The 17,051-nt window shown below is 42.1% G+C and overlaps 1 protein-coding gene across 5 annotated transcripts in view; it reads right to left on the reverse strand.

Annotated features, from left to right (window-relative positions):
- vps13c (vacuolar protein sorting 13 homolog C) overlaps positions 1–17,051 on the reverse strand; it is a 55,506-nt gene that overhangs the window by 16,319 nt on the left and 22,136 nt on the right. For all 5 annotated transcript variants that reach the window (XM_057352992.1, XM_057352910.1, XM_057352825.1 and 2 more), the window contains 31 exons: positions 14,108–14,412; positions 13,794–13,941; positions 13,589–13,697; positions 13,382–13,509; positions 13,140–13,296; positions 12,966–13,045; positions 10,616–10,675; positions 10,343–10,496; positions 9,994–10,119; positions 9,802–9,905; positions 9,213–9,380; positions 8,802–9,106; positions 7,882–8,029; positions 7,548–7,683; positions 7,317–7,444; positions 6,890–7,050; positions 6,164–6,417; positions 5,791–6,014; positions 5,586–5,678; positions 4,675–5,040; positions 4,514–4,603; positions 4,216–4,371; positions 3,497–3,755; positions 3,066–3,226; positions 2,848–2,969; positions 2,357–2,654; positions 1,844–2,233; positions 1,200–1,304; positions 961–1,122; positions 751–876; positions 500–633 (listed from right to left, as the gene is read on the reverse strand). In XM_057352992.1, the coding sequence (XP_057208975.1) occupies positions 500–633; positions 751–876; positions 961–1,122; positions 1,200–1,304; positions 1,844–2,233; positions 2,357–2,654; positions 2,848–2,969; positions 3,066–3,226; positions 3,497–3,755; positions 4,216–4,371; positions 4,514–4,603; positions 4,675–5,040; positions 5,586–5,678; positions 5,791–6,014; positions 6,164–6,417; positions 6,890–7,050; positions 7,317–7,444; positions 7,548–7,683; positions 7,882–8,029; positions 8,802–9,106; positions 9,213–9,380; positions 9,802–9,905; positions 9,994–10,119; positions 10,343–10,496; positions 10,616–10,675; positions 12,966–13,045; positions 13,140–13,296; positions 13,382–13,509; positions 13,589–13,697; positions 13,794–13,941; positions 14,108–14,412 (5,357 nt within the window). The remainder of the gene's footprint in view (positions 1–499; positions 634–750; positions 877–960; positions 1,123–1,199; positions 1,305–1,843; positions 2,234–2,356; positions 2,655–2,847; positions 2,970–3,065; positions 3,227–3,496; positions 3,756–4,215; positions 4,372–4,513; positions 4,604–4,674; positions 5,041–5,585; positions 5,679–5,790; positions 6,015–6,163; positions 6,418–6,889; positions 7,051–7,316; positions 7,445–7,547; positions 7,684–7,881; positions 8,030–8,801; positions 9,107–9,212; positions 9,381–9,801; positions 9,906–9,993; positions 10,120–10,342; positions 10,497–10,615; positions 10,676–12,965; positions 13,046–13,139; positions 13,297–13,381; positions 13,510–13,588; positions 13,698–13,793; positions 13,942–14,107; positions 14,413–17,051) is intronic.

Below are 17,051 nucleotides of genomic sequence, written 5' to 3' on the forward strand. Positions count from 1 at the left end.
CAGAAGAAGAGAGATTAGAATTTCGAAATACAACACTGGTAAATTTTTTTGGAAAGACACGCAAGTAGCAAGAATGTTGTTAAGCGGACAGTGACAACACCCATTCACTTGCATCGGTTTTGTGTCCATACAATAGAAGTGAATGGGTGACGCTGCTGTTCGGTTACCAGCTTTCCTCAAAATATCTTCTTTCATGTTCTGCAGAAGAAAGCTTTGAAACGACAAGAGGATGATTAGATGATGACAGAATTTTTATTTCTGTATGAAGTTTCACTTTAAGGATTAAACCAGAACCAAATAAGAATTGAAAAATGTTTTAAAGCTTAAATTGAGGTTAAAAGGAAACTTAATGAACTTAAACTGTGAAACGTATTGTGAGATGTGAAAAATGACACGTTTAACATAGACACTAAAAAAACCGGCAATATTTTATTTTGAACTCATTTCAGGCTATTGCGATTTCATAAGAAATTCTCTATTAACTTGAGGTAGTGCTGACCTTTGGCTGAAGTTGACAGTAGCGGTGGGCGTGTGGTTCACTAGCAGAGCTGGTGCGGCTCCATCATAGTAATCAGTGAAGCTGATGACAGTGGAGTGGTCTGAGATATTCACATCCACTATAACACCACCATACTGTGAGCAAACACAAGATTCTGCTTTAACAGCATCAGCATTACAGCTAACATTACACATCTCCTGAACTGTTTTCTTGAAAACCTGCCATATTTCTCCTCCGGCAGAAATGCCCACCTGATCCATACGCAGCAGTGTTCCATTATCCTGCTTGTTGAAGAAGAACGATTTGGAGGTAGATTCAGATCCCACAACTCGCACACACAGCTTCCCCGTGCTGGACTCAGGCCACAAAGGCAAACACTGCCGTACACACACAACTGTACGGTTAACACTCACATACGAGTCACCTTTGAGACGATTTTGTTCAGAGAACGCAGATCTGACCTCAGTGGACGGGATGTAATGCCACTTCTTGCTGAAGTCATTGTTGTTCTGCACTTCTCCGACCTCCAGCTCAAAGGAGGACTTGTTGACCAGCGTGTAGAAGGGACTCATGGTTACAATCCGTGTCAGATTAAAGCTGCTCATCTGGATGCTGACCCCCACCTTGAACATCAAATGGGTTTCAGACGGCATGCACACACACAGAGACTCGTGGCATTAAAAATCTTCAAAGCGTTTACCAGGTAGTCCCCGCCTTTGTCTGGACAGCGCACGCACCCGTAACTGCCAACAGTGTCCAGCGAGAACCCGTCCGACCAGGAGCTGGTGGACACACAGAGCTGCATCTGGGATAAAAAGGAAGTTTGTTTAGCTATTAACTGTGATACACTGTGACATACACTGTTCACCTATAAAAGAAAATTCTGTCATGAATTATTCACTCGCTAGTTGTTCCAAACCTGAATACATTTCTTTATTCAGATGAACACAAAGACAGATATTTGGAAGAATGTCAGTAACTGACAGTTCTGGGACATCGTTGACTACCATATAAGGAAAATTTTAAATGGTAGTCAATGGTGCCCCAGAGCTGTTCTTTCCAAAAATCCTCAAAATATCTTCTTTTGTGTTCTACACAACAAAAAAATGTACACAATAAATGTTCCTACTATGGTAGTCAATGCTGCCTCAGAATTGTCAGTTGCTAACATTTTCCCAAATATCTTTATTTATGTTCAACCGAACAAAGAAATGTATACAGATTTTTACAAGAGGCTTTCCATTTTTGGGTGAACTATCCCTTTAAATGGTGGACAAACTCAAACAACTAGAATAAAATTTGAATAAAACATGTATTCCATTAAACGCCAGAGAGCAATCCAACCTTATTCTTGCTGAAGAAATTCTTCTTTTTGAAGGAGAACAGAATGACGTCTCTAAAGTCAGACGGGTGTTTTACGCACGTGTCCTCTGCGCGATACTGAAGCACACGGGACGTCTTATTGATGATCCAGTATGGACTGTAGATGGATAGGACCATTTTGGCACTCGCACGAGACACATGCACGCACACATCCACGGTCAGCCCCTCAGAGGTGTCGCAGGTCAGGCAGACAGAAAAGAACTCTGCCATGTCGCTGCTGATCTTCATACGGCCGCTCCAGTTGCGCCCTTGGTATTTCATCAACACGAGCTCCATTATTTCACCGCTAATGTGTGAGTTTAGCAAATCTGCCGTACTGCCTTCCTGCAGCTCGCAGAAATCAGGAGAACCCTGAGAGAAAAGTAATATGGTTTGTGGTCTCAAACTCGTGGACTTGCTTGGCCAACTGTACTGATATTAAACATACACTTTTAACTAAGTTACTTTGTGCAATATTTCCATAATATTTCATACCTCCAGCAGGTAGCGTATCGAGTAAGGCAGCAGGTTTTTGACGGTCACTGCTGGGTGCAGGTGGATGACATAAGCAGGGTCCCAGTCTCCCTCCCCGTGGCTGGCGATGTGACTCAGGTCATCGGGCACAGCCAGCGTGTTCACCACCAACGGCAGGAAGCTGCCATCTCTGGCGGGACACTGCAACACTGCGTGAACCTCCGAGCTCACATGCACTTGCTCCTTCCATGAGATGCAAGTGGATGACGCGTGATATTGATCTTCTAAAGGACCGAGCGGCAGCAAAAACAACTGACTCCTAAAAGAACACACAGACAAAACATGATTTTCAAAGCATGAATAAAGAAACGTGTATTATGCAAGTATCATTTGGACTTGGTTGTCAAACACACAGGATGGATATTACTGATTTAGGAGTCTATTCTAAACAACAGGGTGATAAAAGAAAAGAATGACCGATAGACGCCCAGGTTTCCATTTCTGCTTCATACCTGTAAGCTTCCAGAGGAACATGACACTCCTTCTCAGGCTCAGCGACGCCTACGTTCACCAGCACTCCAAGCTCCGAAGAATACTTCAGAAGGGCAAACGGCACCAGGAAATGGTTCTTTATCTGTAAACATAAAGCAGTCATCATGATTTTAATGTTTGCAGATGAACGATCATATGTTTATTCTGACATGTGGCGAGATGGATGAGAATGACGCACCTGCAGGGAAGAGCGTACAGTGATGACTTTGTTGCCCTCACTGGCAGTGATCTGAAGCAGCACGGACACGGCTTCTTCTTGCATGGGTCTTCTAATGTTATAGAGTCTGCGGCCGGGTTTACCCAGCGGAATATTGGAAATCTCACTGTAACCTGTGGGAACTGTGCAGGAGACATTTACATTACTAATGGGTTACTGGGAAATATTAAGGCTGGGATATTATTTCATTTTCTCACACTATATCTGTATTATTATTATTTCCATCATATTTATAGTCTATAGCTGTGTAATGAGACACAGTTTTAATAAGAAACTCTCAAAAAACAATCAATCAAAGTACTGCAGTTAAGATAATATGATGGATTCTACGGTGTTTGAATAGGCAACTTAAATAAAAACAGTATATTTATTGGGTGTATGTTGTTACTGACCTATGCTGAGATTGAACAGGCAGCTTTCCTGCCTTTGCAGGGCAGAAAGTCGTGATGAATGTTCAAAGGTGGAATGTTCTAAATCCATACTCTTATCCACAGCTAATTCATGGAGTTTAACCGACGAGGACGAGCCGACCAGACGCAGGTTGGAACTGTGCTGAATGATGAGTGGAATGCCTAATGCGTTGCGGATGGTAAAGGAGGATTTCTCCTTCAGAGAGTGGTCGAACGTAGAGGCTGTGCTCTCTGAGAACGCCTGACAAGTCGTGTTAAAGAAGAAAAAAAGTCCATGTTTTTATTTCGTTTTATTTATTACACATTTATTAACAGAAAATTATATCCACAACACTTTTGGGGATAGTTCACCCAAAAATGAAAATTGTATCATCATTTACTCACCCTCATGTCATTTCAAACCTGTTTGAGTTTCTTTCTTCTGCAGAACACAGAAGATATTATGAAGAACGTTGGGAACCAAACCATTGCGGTACCCATTGACTTGGTTTTGTGTCCATACAATAGAAGTGAATGTGTACCACCATTGTTTGGTTACCAACATTCTTCAAAATATCTTTTGTGTTCTGCAGAAGAAAGAAACTCATACAGGTTTGAAAACAAGAGGGTGAGTAAATGAGAACAGATTTTTTTTGGGTGAACTATATTTCATAATGCCTTCTTATTATTTGTGAATGCTGTTCTCTGGACTGAATGTTTACCTTCGCCAGGTTGTTGAAGACATTGAGACAGCACTTGGACACTGTGACGTTCATGGTGTCTTTGGAACATACGGTGATGGCTGTGCGAGGCTCTGGCAGCATAATAAAATCATCCCCAGGAACTGGACTTTTATCTCGAACAGGGTTATTCTTCATCTACACACACATACACCAACTCAACAATCTGCTATATATTTCACAGGATAGCAGCATGAGTTCATATTTTCACATTTAGAGTATTTCACAACAAAAAAGAAAAAGAATGACAGGGAGAGAGACTGAAAAATATATTTTATACCTCTAATTTGAGGTTCCACCTCTGTTTTCCATTGTCTACTCTCTCAAGCAATGGCTCCCATACTGCATGAGTCTCATTAAAAGAATTCACCTAAAACAAAACACACATTCAATATAATCCATGTCCAAATACAAAAACACAGTCAGTATGAATACACACACCTCCAGTGTCATATCTGCAGAGACACTGAGCAATGATGACCAGTTGCGAGCGTTGCCGGTGAATGATGATTCTGCAAGCAGCAGAGGAACAGTCCGATGTCCCAAACCAGACTCCAGTGTAACCTGAACCACTTTAACATTCACCCCAAAACTCTCCCCGTCCCTGCTGCTGTCCACATCTTTGAAGCTCTCAGTGACCTCAGAGGCTGTGTCCACACCCAGGAACCAGTAGTTAGCGTTAGCAACGTTCATCACAGACCAAAGGCTGTTCAGGTCTTCGGAGGTCTGCTGTGATGCCTCTTCCTTTGGTTTGGTTGTCATGGCCGCCATGATGGTAATGACAGTGTTAAGAATGATAGGAGAGATCTGAGATATAAAAAAACATGTTAGTTCAACACAAATTCAATCCCCAAATTTTGCAAAGCACTGTTAAACTGAACAAAGACATAGATTGATGCAATGAAATGCTGTTTACTAAGAAATGCAATATTCATGAAAAATACAAAAAAATATATACATTTGTTATAAAGCTCTTCAATGTTCAGTTCAGTTTCATTTTTTTACATTTTGTTCAAAATATTGTGATACAATCACAATGTTGAGCCCAGCATCATATTGAATTGTAAGATGAGTGTGTATCATTACACCCCTATTAATAATATTTCTAAATATTTTATAGGATTTTGATCATAAGTCAAATAATGTCTTAATATGGTCAAAATAACACAGCCAACATTTTACGTTTTGGAGTATAAACATAATTCATTGTCTTTAATAAATATTGTTAGAAATCAACTGGCTGAAATTGATAAAGCAATATGTTCCTCTAGTTGTTCATCTGTATGTTTCAGTTGGCCTGAGCATCTAGTCACATAATATGCATTTGTTAAGGACAAAAAGACAACACTTACTTTTACTATGACCTCCTCTACAGTTACTGAACCAGTTAATGGGGCATTTGTTGGCATTTTGGTCTCAAGTTCAACAGAACATGGTCTCAGCACCTACAGTACAACAAATGTATGATTTCCAAAGCAGTTATTAGGCAACTATCTGTAACATGCCATATATTTACAAATACATAATATAAACATGCATTAAAAACAATAAACATACAGTGGTCACGGCTTTGTCACCATCTTCTCTAATGAAGGGGCAGGCAAGAACTTTGAGGCTTCTAACGCTGGCCTTCATAGTCTGACCGATCTCCTCAGACACCAGACTGAAGTCACACTGGAATGAAGCAACCAGAGCAGGAGCATCGGCCTTCATCAGGTTAGCCACAAACACCACCTCTGGGTCCACCACAACTGCCCGCAACCTGGTTTTCTGCGCCGAGTCTGGTGGAAACAAAAATATTAACCTTTGGCAATCATCTTAATTGTTCTTCCAAAGAAATGAAAATGTTAATTTACAATATAAAAATGAGCTCGAATATATAGTAACTGAACAAGCAAAATGTGGTCTCAATGTGCAGTACTTTTCACACCTGCTCTAGTTTCACTCAGAATTTTGGGCTCTGAGACGTGTTTGAGCGTCAGCTGACTGGTATTGTCTCGCTGTGTAGGTGGGCTTGTGGGCAGGGCTTGTACGAAAAAGTCACCAACGGCCATAAGGAACTCCACGCTAGCACACAGATAGAGCTTCTGTAGTACAGCGACCACGGAGCGCTCTTCCTCACTCTGAGAATATTGCACATCTATCATGGGCTCTGACGTCTCCTCATCACGTCTTCCCAGCATCCTGCAACACAACATCATCACAAAGCGAACTGTATACAAACACACGATTCGTAGCTGCATGAGTTGCTGTTGGGTAGCATTAACTATTCATAGGACACGATGTGTTAAAGTGGGTTGACACAACAATGAAAATTCTGTCATCATTTACTCACTTTCTTGTCATTTCAAACCTGCATGACTTTCTTTCTTCTGCAGAACATAAAAAAAGATATTTAGAAAAGATTTGGTAACCGAACAATGGCGGTACCCATTCACCTGCATTGGTTTTGTGTCCATACAATAGAAGTGAATGGGTGCCGGCGCTGTTCAGTTACCAACTTTCTTCAAAATATCTTCTTCTGTGTTCTGCGGAAGAAAGAAAGTCATACAGGTTTGAAATGACAAAAGGGTGAGTAAATGATGACAGAATTTTCATTTTTGGGTGAACTATCACTTGAATGGATGTTTCTGTAGGATTTGTGAGAGTGGATAACCTGGATGTGACTCTCTTAATACCGCTCCTCCTGTCATCCAGCGTGCACGTGGTGAGGATGGTACCAACCTCCAGATTGCCATTACTAAACATTTTACCAGACGTCTTCATTTTACAGAGCATGAATTCTCCTAAACACAACTGCTCCTCATGTGCAGAAGGCTACAAAAAAGAAAGACAAAACATTCAGCGAGATTTTAAGAAAACTCCAAACGGTTTACTCATGTTATTTCAAACCCGTATACAGATTTGACTTCTAGCTATATTATTATGTAAAGCTACGTGAAGCTACGCATTACAAAATAAGCATTGGGAAGCTATGGGAGACCAAGTGAGCTTTGTTGTTACAGACATCAATGGCGTAATTTTTTAGCTTTATCGGTGGAGATTTTCAGTCAATAGTTGTTTAAGTTTCTATCTGTTCTCACCTGTTTAGGGTCATTATTATAGAGAGTAAGACCAAGTGATTCAACATTAAAGCTGAACTTGACACTCTCCAGGAGCTCTGTTTCCTTCGGTTTACTTTCTACCAGCTTCTCTACAACAATCTCAGACCCTGTGCAAAACAAATCCAGACATCTCATTAGCTTCCTCTCAGGTTAAGACAAGAAAGTACAACAGCAGCATTAAACAGAACATTTATCTGTGTATTCTCTCACCAGTCTGGGTGCGAATTCTGATCAGTTCACCCTCTTGTTTGAGAGCCTGTGCATCAGACTGAACGCCACTCGCTTCTCCAATGTTCTCCATCAGAATCCGCAGCAGCACGGTCAGGTCATCTTGACTCAAGGCCACCTGGAACACAGACAGACACAGTTCAGTTTCCATGCCGAGAGAGAAAACTGGAGTTCCTCACAATCACTCCAGCTCTGATTATAACCAGACCTCGGAATACAGATCAGCCAAAACTAAATGAATCACTACAGACAGACAGAAAGTGAGATTAGATATCGATCAAACGCGAAGAATAGTTGCTGACACTACACTACAGACCTTCATGGGCTTCAGATCTCCATCCACCTCTATGGCAGCCATCTTCTGGTACCACGATGCTGCCAGATTACGTTTGACAGACAGAACCAGGTTAACTGGCTCCAACAGTTTGGAACTAGGCTGATTTGAGTCCTGCTCCATGGAAATTCTGAGGATATTGAAGAAAGGTTGTGTAAGGGGAAACAGATGAGGCATGCAGAGTTATTTTGGATGACTAGAATCTGGCCTTTTGAAAATGTGAACTCCAATATTTTCCCCTCATTTAAAGATGTTAAAGTACACAAAGAAATGAAAAGCTATTTTGTTTTGAATTATGTAGATTCATAAAAACTCAGTTCCATTTAGTGGTTTATTCATTTTTGGAGGAAACACTTGGCTTTCTTTATCACCCCTGTTACTGGACTCTGAAGCAACCTAAAACTGCAGATGAAGTCATTTTCTTTTTACTTATATACTGTATTGCCTTTTTAATCTGCGGAGTAAACATATTTAAGAAAAAAGCAACCTGAGTGTGAGTGTGGTCCTGGTAAACCCTACAGTATGGGCACCAAATGACCAAAGATGATAATAATACAAGTAATTTTTTTCTCTAAAAAAGCTTATAAAATATAGTGATGGGTTATGTTTAAGGGTGAGGGTTAGGGGATGAAATATACAGTTTGTACAGTATAAAAATCATTATGTCTGTGGAAAGTCCCCACAATGTAACATATTGCATGCTTTTGCAGGGAAATGCTGCTGCTTTCATGCTAATAAATGTCAGTATTAAATACTGCCGTATCGGCCACCACAGCATGAGAAATGCTTAAATGCACCTTTAATTCAATTATCAGACCTGGAAAGGACATAAAGACGTTTGAATTTCAACTCAGGCTCTTAAAAAAGATTTGTTGTTCTTTCTCTTTTTTATGTGGCAGTACCTGGACAATTTTAGCTGAGTGAGCTCTATATCCATATTATCAATGACAGCAGGCAGTGGACGACCTTCCACTGGGAGCAGAGAGAAGCGGTTTCCCACAGTAATGAGCCCCAGGTCCGCCTCCACAGCATTATGGGATGTGGAGGACTGGGGGATGATGATAAGAGGGGCCTTCAGTTTGATGTCCATGGCGAGTCTGAAACTCTTCTGAGCAAAATCTCTCACACTGTAAGCAGCTTTCTCAGCGGCCTGAGCCGTGGCGGCACTGAGAGCCTCTTTAGCTGTCTGGAAGTTGTTACTAAAATTCTGTGCAGGGGAGAAAATTGGTTAGGGGTCTGAAATCAGCAAATCCGTGTATTGTATCCGTGTATCCGTGTACCGTGTATTGTAGTTGTGTGTAGCTCTAACTCACAAGCAATGACATGACAAATTTATGCAGGTAGACCACTTGAATACAGCCCACGTTGAGTTTCACTTTGCCGTCGACTTTTGATGTGTCGGTGTATCCGGCCCCCTCAGTGGCTTTAGGTGTGAGACTCATGCTAAAGCTGAACACCTCATCACCTACGATAGAGATTGCCTAGAGAGCAAATGAATGAATGTGAGAATAAATGTCAGGAAAAGTCTATATATAGCAGACATCGTTTTAGCTGTCAGATCAAATTGTTTAATTTGTATTGCACACTTTTTTCACAATATATGTCAGCTAAATAATGAACAGCAAATGGGTAGTTGACTAATAAACCGTAAATGTGTCCTATATGGTGTGACAGCAAAACTAAAAAAGCGAACAATGAAGATAAATCACTCTTTATCTCACTACTATTTTATGTTGATATTTTATCATTATTATATAAAATAATATATTTTTTACAGTTTGTTAGGGTTAGCTATGGTGTGACGTTTGCTATGTGGACACATGTTTTTGTAAACTGCCCAAATATTAAAATGCATATTATGCATATATAGTAAAAGTTTATGTAATGACCAAGTCAACTTGCCTTCTTGTGAATTGTTTTAGAATCCACATTGATGACGATGAAGTCCCGCAGACGAGTAGACATGTGTGTCTGAGTTCCCTGCATTTGGAGCGAACCGTCCAAACCTATAAATTTATAAAAACAGACAGCACCAGTTGAGTTATTGAGTTATTATTTACTATGGTCATTTTTGTGATGGAAATGGATTCTCACCCTGAATCTTGATGTCTGCCATGTTGCTCTTCTGGTCACACACCAACACATTAAATGCACCCAGCTGCATGTTCACCTTCAGGTCAATGACGTCACCATCTGAGGGAGAGCTCAGTGCAGCTGAGCCTGAGACACAAACATTCCTGCATTACTTCATCTTTAATACAGCACATGTGCAAAGACAATTCAATCATTGTCAGTTTCAGAACAGTGGGCGAATTCCAAACAGCATTTTTTGCCTCTGAAGTGCACTTAGGGACGAATTCTCACTTTAAGTGCTCTGCCCTTCAAAGTGTGTAAAGCACATTTGATTGGAATTCACTCAGTGTATGTAGTCGTGTGTGTTTACTGGATTTGGCTGAGGTTGTTCTGATATCTTCAGTCTTTTTGTTCTCTCTCTCTGGTGAGGGGAGACTGCTGCTGGACAAGGCAGCAGACAGGAAGTCCATAGTAGAGAGAAGAGCCTCAGTGTGCAACATCAAGTCTAGCGAGGAGAACATTACCTGAGGGCACAAAAAGACACGGACACACATACATACAAATGTCTTTTAAACCTCATCCAAATGAACGTTGCAATTTCCAAAATGGCAAAACATTTTTACAATAATTTTCAGATGCTTACATTGAACATCTGTTCAGTATTATTGTAGATGCTAGCAAAGTTGGGCCCACTTCGATCAGCCTGCAAAGACAAGAATCAAAGAGGTCAAGACCTTATCTTCAATAATGAAGACTAGGCTGTATTTCTATGAATACAATTATATATCATTTTTTTAAGTCAATTCAGAGGATCTACAAGCACCGTGACTGGAAACATTTTATACAAGTTTATATAAGGTTATGTAAGTTTATTCAGAGCATTATAGACCATTTCATCGGATGCACGTGCTGACCCGAAGTTAACTTCCGGTCTGTGTTTGGTTATAATATAACCATTTATTTTATATTTCATTTATATTAATATTTTATTGTATATTAACTGTATTAAGTTTATTTCAAACTACTCAAAAGTTATTGATTCTTTGCGGAGGTCTACCGGAAGTCAAGTTTGGGCCACATAACATTTGCTTATGTTGTTGCCGCTGATACCTACTCCAGTATACTAATTCTTGGTACGCATTTACATCTCTAAATTTGTATCAGTCCACTCATGCCTAATCCACTCAGCCACTCCATTACAGAAACACAGCCCTCATTCGCTGAAAGAGCAGCCACTTCATGAACATTCAAGAGCTCAATGGCTACTGGCGCTATATAACTGCCCCAATGCATTGATAAAACAGTGAGTTATTGTGCTGATCTAAAATAATGATTTAAAGATGAGCGCTTAAAGCCACACTATAGAACTTTTGCTGACGGCTCCCCCATGTGGTTGATAAGCGCAATTGTCCGTTACCAGTGTTGTAAATAATGTTGGTGTATAAGCTTCCCCGTGGGCAGCGCAATACACGTGAATTTGTTTACTAAACTGAAGAAACCGGCGAATGCATAAACATCCATTTCGCACTCTTCCGCAGGCAGGGGATGGGCAGGGCTGTGTGTACCGACCCGAGCACAGAACTTGTGTGGTTGTAGCCGCTATGAGGCTGCTCAGATAGCAGCGTGAGTAGAATTCGTCCAGTTAAGAGTTGTTCTACCACTGAAATAATTTTAGAGACATTATTTTAAGGTCGAAAAGTGTTGCTTTAAAACCTGCCACTGGATTGTTGTGATAACACTGTGAGTGATTTTAACAATGTCCATAGGGCAAGTTGGAAAAATACATGTGGAAGTGTCTACATGCCACTGAAATGGATCAAGTATTTGAATATCAGATAGTCCTCATGGAATGGAAGTTGCTATCGTTTTTACTTCCATTTTGACCCATTTCCGAGCGAAATAGAATTTTGAATGAGAACAATTATGAGTGTGGCTTGGGTCTTTGCTGCGATTTGATTGGATGTATAAAAACAGCCGTTTCATTTTGAAATGGAACTGGCAGCAGAAGGGGAGAGGTTAACGGATGCTCCGCCCAAGCCGTCTAACACAGGTAATTCATGAAGGATAGTCGGTGTTTCATGCATTCTGACTTATTTACAATGTTAAACATGCAGGCTTTTCATGCTTAACATGGTCAACTTGTCAAAAAAACAAGTTGGACATATGACGTAGTATTTCTGTGCTTGATACACTCCCCCAGCACTCCAACTTGTTTCAGAAAGTTTTTCGTAACAGGGATCCCATTCCTTTTATTGGCCAATTCTCCTGGAAAAGCACGGCAAGGCGAAAGAAAGAGCCCACCCACGCACCAACCGACGAGCGAGACCCACTTACCATCAAGATTGTCTGCGCTCCATCAAGACTGCCTGCGCTGTGTGGGCCTGCAGCTGCAGCTCGTTTATCTTGTGATAAGGTGTGTGTGTTTGTTCATGGCATTTCAGTGATGGATGTAATATAAACGGTAGATATAATGCTGGATTTGCAGAACGTTGGAACATGTCCAGAATGCCGGACATGAACAGTATGCGGTAAGTGAAACTAAGTCACATGTCTGTGTTTGGTTTGCAATCGGCGAGTACATGCATAATCTAAACAACACAAACTTATAGTGAATCAATAGTTATGCAGGGATAATGCGATGATGTAGGGCAGGCTATTGTGTGCTCGTGATTTAGTTCCTCCCCCTGCACACCCCCAGGACATCGTGTTTTTCCGGAAATAATCGTACAGCTGTATCTATCTTTTATAAATGTCATAATAATCAAACCAAATACTCTTCGAAGATACGACGTATGCAATACTACTCTATAGGTACTCAAGATTAATATGAGATTGGCAGAAACTGCGTGTGTTATGGCAGCTTTAATTGAAGATTATGAGAGAACACAAATTATAAAAACAGAATGACCCACATATAGAAGGTATTTACAACAAACACTGCGATATTTCATGACAAAATAGGCATTGTATATTTGAATTTCACTGTGACTTACCTTAAAATACTTGACTTCGAGAAGATCTGTTCCTGATTCTGCTGAGGAATTGATTATACAGAGTGGTTCCCCATTTGAATCTTCAAAAAAAGAAAAGTGAAAATCATCTATATATTTCGTAGTTTGTGGTTTCACAAATGAAAATAAAAAATGTGAATATTGAAAAATACAAACCAGAGAACTCCAGGCACTTCATGGAGATGGTCTTAATGTATGTTGTGGCCTCCATGTCATATTTTCTAACTTTGGTGTCGATTCCAAGCTGAGCTACATGCAGGATCAAAAAGGGACACTCCTTCTTATTTGTGGACTTCTTTAATTTCAGCATAACCTACAAGGAAAAGACACAGGGCTCTTGGTCAACTCCACACTTTAGAGCTGTTTAAAAATGTACTGACTGCTGGAACTTAAATCACCTCCTTGATTTCAAAATGGAGCAGCACATTGACAACATTCTCACTGAAGGTGCCATTAGTGATAGCCGTTTGACTTCCCATCCCCACAGAAAGTGCATCTGTCAGTCCTTCATCTGTAACAGCTTCATCTGTGAAAGCAAATAAGGGTCAACTGGAGCTCTAGAAGAAGGAGTAACAGAGATGGAGGAACAATAAATCTTCTTATACCTTTAATAGAAGCTTTGGTTCCCTCCACTGCAGCAGCTTTGCTTCCTTCACCAATGTTCTCTGCTAGGATTCTCGTGAGAACGCCAAAATCCTCCTGACCAAGAGCCATCTAAAGTGGGAAAAGTCCTTAAATTCATCTCAAGGCAATTATCTTTCTATTGTAGTTTGAAAATCCAACACATCCCCCATGTCAGGACAAACTTACATTCATTGACTTAAGTACTCCTTTGACCTCCATTCCTGGAATCTTGTTGAACCATGTGGCAGCCAAATTACGCTTGACAAGCAGCTCTAGATTTATAGGCTCCAGAATCTCAATATCTGGAAAAGCATCATCATGCTTTAGAATGGTCCTGAAAAAAAATACAATAAACGTACGTCAGAGGATGTTTAGCGCTAAATACTCTTTACTTCAACATCTTGTTGAGACAATACAGACAAGAACATGACATACAATAGATTTTTAAACCAGCATCAATTTAAATTCATTTTAAGGAATAGTTGAACAGTTTTTGTTACCTAGATAGTTTGAGTTGTGTGAGTTTTACATTCATGGTCTCCAGAACAGCAGGCAATGGGAAGCCCTCAGCTGCCAGTAGCGAGAATCTGTTTCCCACAGTGATGAGACCCAAGTCAACCACAAATGCATTACGGGATGTTGAAGACTGGGGGATGATGATAAGGGGGGCCTTCAGTTTGATGTCCATGGCGAGTCTGAAACTCTTCTGAGCAAAATCTCTCACACTGGAAGCTGCTTTCTCAGCGGCCTGAGCTGTGGCGGCAGTCAGAGCCTCTTTAGCTGTCTGGAAGTTGTCTACAAACATCTATGGAAGGCAACCAACAGTTAGATACAGCTCTGTGTGATGCAACAGTTCTCTTTCATCATCTTGTGTTCGAGATCCACCTATGGGAAGGGCATCCGTACCTGACCTCTGCACAAGCATCCAATTGCACAAAGTCTGGCTAGACAGACAGAAGCGTGCAGCCAATGCCAGGTAAGGCCCCACCTCCTTACATGAGAGCATATAAGGTCTGCCTGCGCTTTTGTTCTCCAGCTGACATTCGCTTCTCGCGATCTCTGCTTCACTGCTTTCACTGCTCACTGTGTGTCTTCAGGAGGATATATGTCTGATCAGCCTCCGCTAGACGTGACAGTCGTCTATTCAGCCAGGTTAGCTTTGTTTTTTCATCCTGATCCGCCCATGCTCGTGCATTTTCTCACCTGCTACCCTTTTCCTTTCCATGGCTGCCCGCCATGTATTTTAACAAGTTTTTCACTGATATGTCGCTCTCTAAATCTGCTGCTACTCCCGGGAACAGCTCACCATGGGTCTGCCCGGCTGCATGCGGGGCTCTTATCGCAGCTAAGGACTCTCACGAGTTCTGCGTGGTCTGCTTTGGCCTCAAGCATGCAGAAGAGGATTTGGAGAACAGCCATTGCCTTCTGCTGCCGAAAAAGCTCCTGTGGCGTCGACTCAAAGTTGCTGTGACCCAATGTGTCGAGCTCGGCCTTTCTGACTCGGATGGGGGACGTGGTGCCGCGCCCCCGGGAGGCCCCCGGAGTTCACTTAATTGGGCTGACCTACCTAATCCAGCATTCCCCGAAGAGGATATCTCCCGTAAAGACGAACCGGCCGGTTCCGGCGATGAGGACTTTTATGCACAGGGAACCCATTTGGGGACGGTAGTGATGTGGAAAGTCGTGACACCAGATGCGTCCTTAACAGGCTGGGGTGCAGAATGGTGAACGGTTTGTGGCCGGGCAGACTACGTTCAGCACATATAAATTATTTAGAGCTCCTGACCATATGGAAAGCTCTGAATTATTTTCTGCCTCGCCTGCAAGGACATCATGTGCTCGTGCGCTGCGACAATACCACAGCGGTGGCGTATATCAGTTGCCAGGGCGGTTTGCGCTCATCGAAACTTTACACTCTTGCTCACAAGTTTTTGGTGTGGAGTGGGCGGTTTTTCCTGTTGTTATGCGCAACTCATGATCCAGGCATTCGGTGCGGACCTTCTATCGAGGGGGAACCCACTCTACGGAGATTGGCGCCTTCACCCTCAGATAGTGGGCATGATATGTAGAAGATTCGGACAGGCAATCGTAGATCTTTTCACCTCGCGCGGAACCACCCATTGTCCTATGTTCTTCACCCTAAAGGACTTTCTGCCCACCCATTGTCCTATGTTCTTCACCCTAAAGGACTTTCTGCCCACCCATTGTCCTATGTTCTTCACCCTAAAGGACTTTCTGCCCACCCATTGTCCTATGTTCTTCACCCTAAAGGACTTTCTGCCCACCCATTGTCCTACGTTCTTCACCCTAAAGGACTTTCTGCCCACCCATTGTCCTACGTTCTTCACCCTAAAGGACTTTCTGCCCACCCATTGTCCTACGTTCTTCACCCTAAAGGACTTTCTGCCCACCCATTGTCCTGTGAGAGGACAAACTTAAACACGCTTGGGCTTCACCCGCGTGTCGTTGCTATTACACAAAATGCCAGAGCCATTTCTACATGGTCCTTATATGGTTGTAAGCGGAAAGTGTTTGAAGGGTGGTGTGATGGGCACGATCTCACATCATGTCAGTGCTCAGTTCCTGATATTTTGTGATTCTTACAGGACTTTATGGATAAAGGCAGGTCTTTTTCCACAATTAAGGTCTACCTGGCAGCTATTTCTGCCTGTCATGTGGGCTTTGAGGGCTCGGCAGTCAGGCAGCATCCTTTAATCAGCAGATTTATGAAGTGTGCCCGTCGCTCCTTGCCAGTCATCAGGAGAACCGTCCCTGAATGGGACCTCTCCATGGTGCTGGAGGCCCTGTCTCAGTATCCTTTTGAGCTCCTGGGAGGTATTTTGTTGAAGCTGTTGTCCTTCAAGACGGCTTTCCTCTTGGTCTTGGCATCAGCCAAACGTGACAGTGAGCTACATGCACTCTCAGTACATCCTTCGTGCACGTGCAATTCTCTCTGAGTGGAGACAAGGTTTTTCTTAAGCCTAACCCGGCCTTTATGGCTAAATGCTTCCCTGCATTCACATCGGAGGTGTTGGAGCTATCCGCTTTTCTCCCTCTGCCTTTTTCCTCTGCGGGGATCAGAGGCTGAATGCTCTGTGTCCTGTTCATGCATTACAGACATATATGACCAGGACCAGTGTTTTCTGGAAGAGAGACCAGGTCTTTTTTTCATGGGCACCCCTCACAATGGGAGTCCCATATCTAAGCAGCGCCTTGGTGGCACATTCTGTTTTAGGAGTAGGGTCTTCATAGCCCCTCCTTGTTATATTCCTTTATCTTCTGTTTACACATTGTAATAGTAACGAAGGTTGAATGGGCCAGCGGTCCATGCACATTCATGTCACCAAGCATGCATTCACATTCCTGCCTGGGTGTTATGTGTTGCTGGGTTAATTACATGCATGTGCCTCATACATGTTTCCTGTCCTGCATGCGCACAGCAAC

This window comes from Triplophysa rosa, linkage group LG1, assembly GCF_024868665.1.
Source record: "Triplophysa rosa linkage group LG1, Trosa_1v2, whole genome shotgun sequence".
In the NCBI taxonomy this organism is placed as follows: Eukaryota; Metazoa; Chordata; class Actinopteri; order Cypriniformes; family Nemacheilidae; genus Triplophysa; species Triplophysa rosa.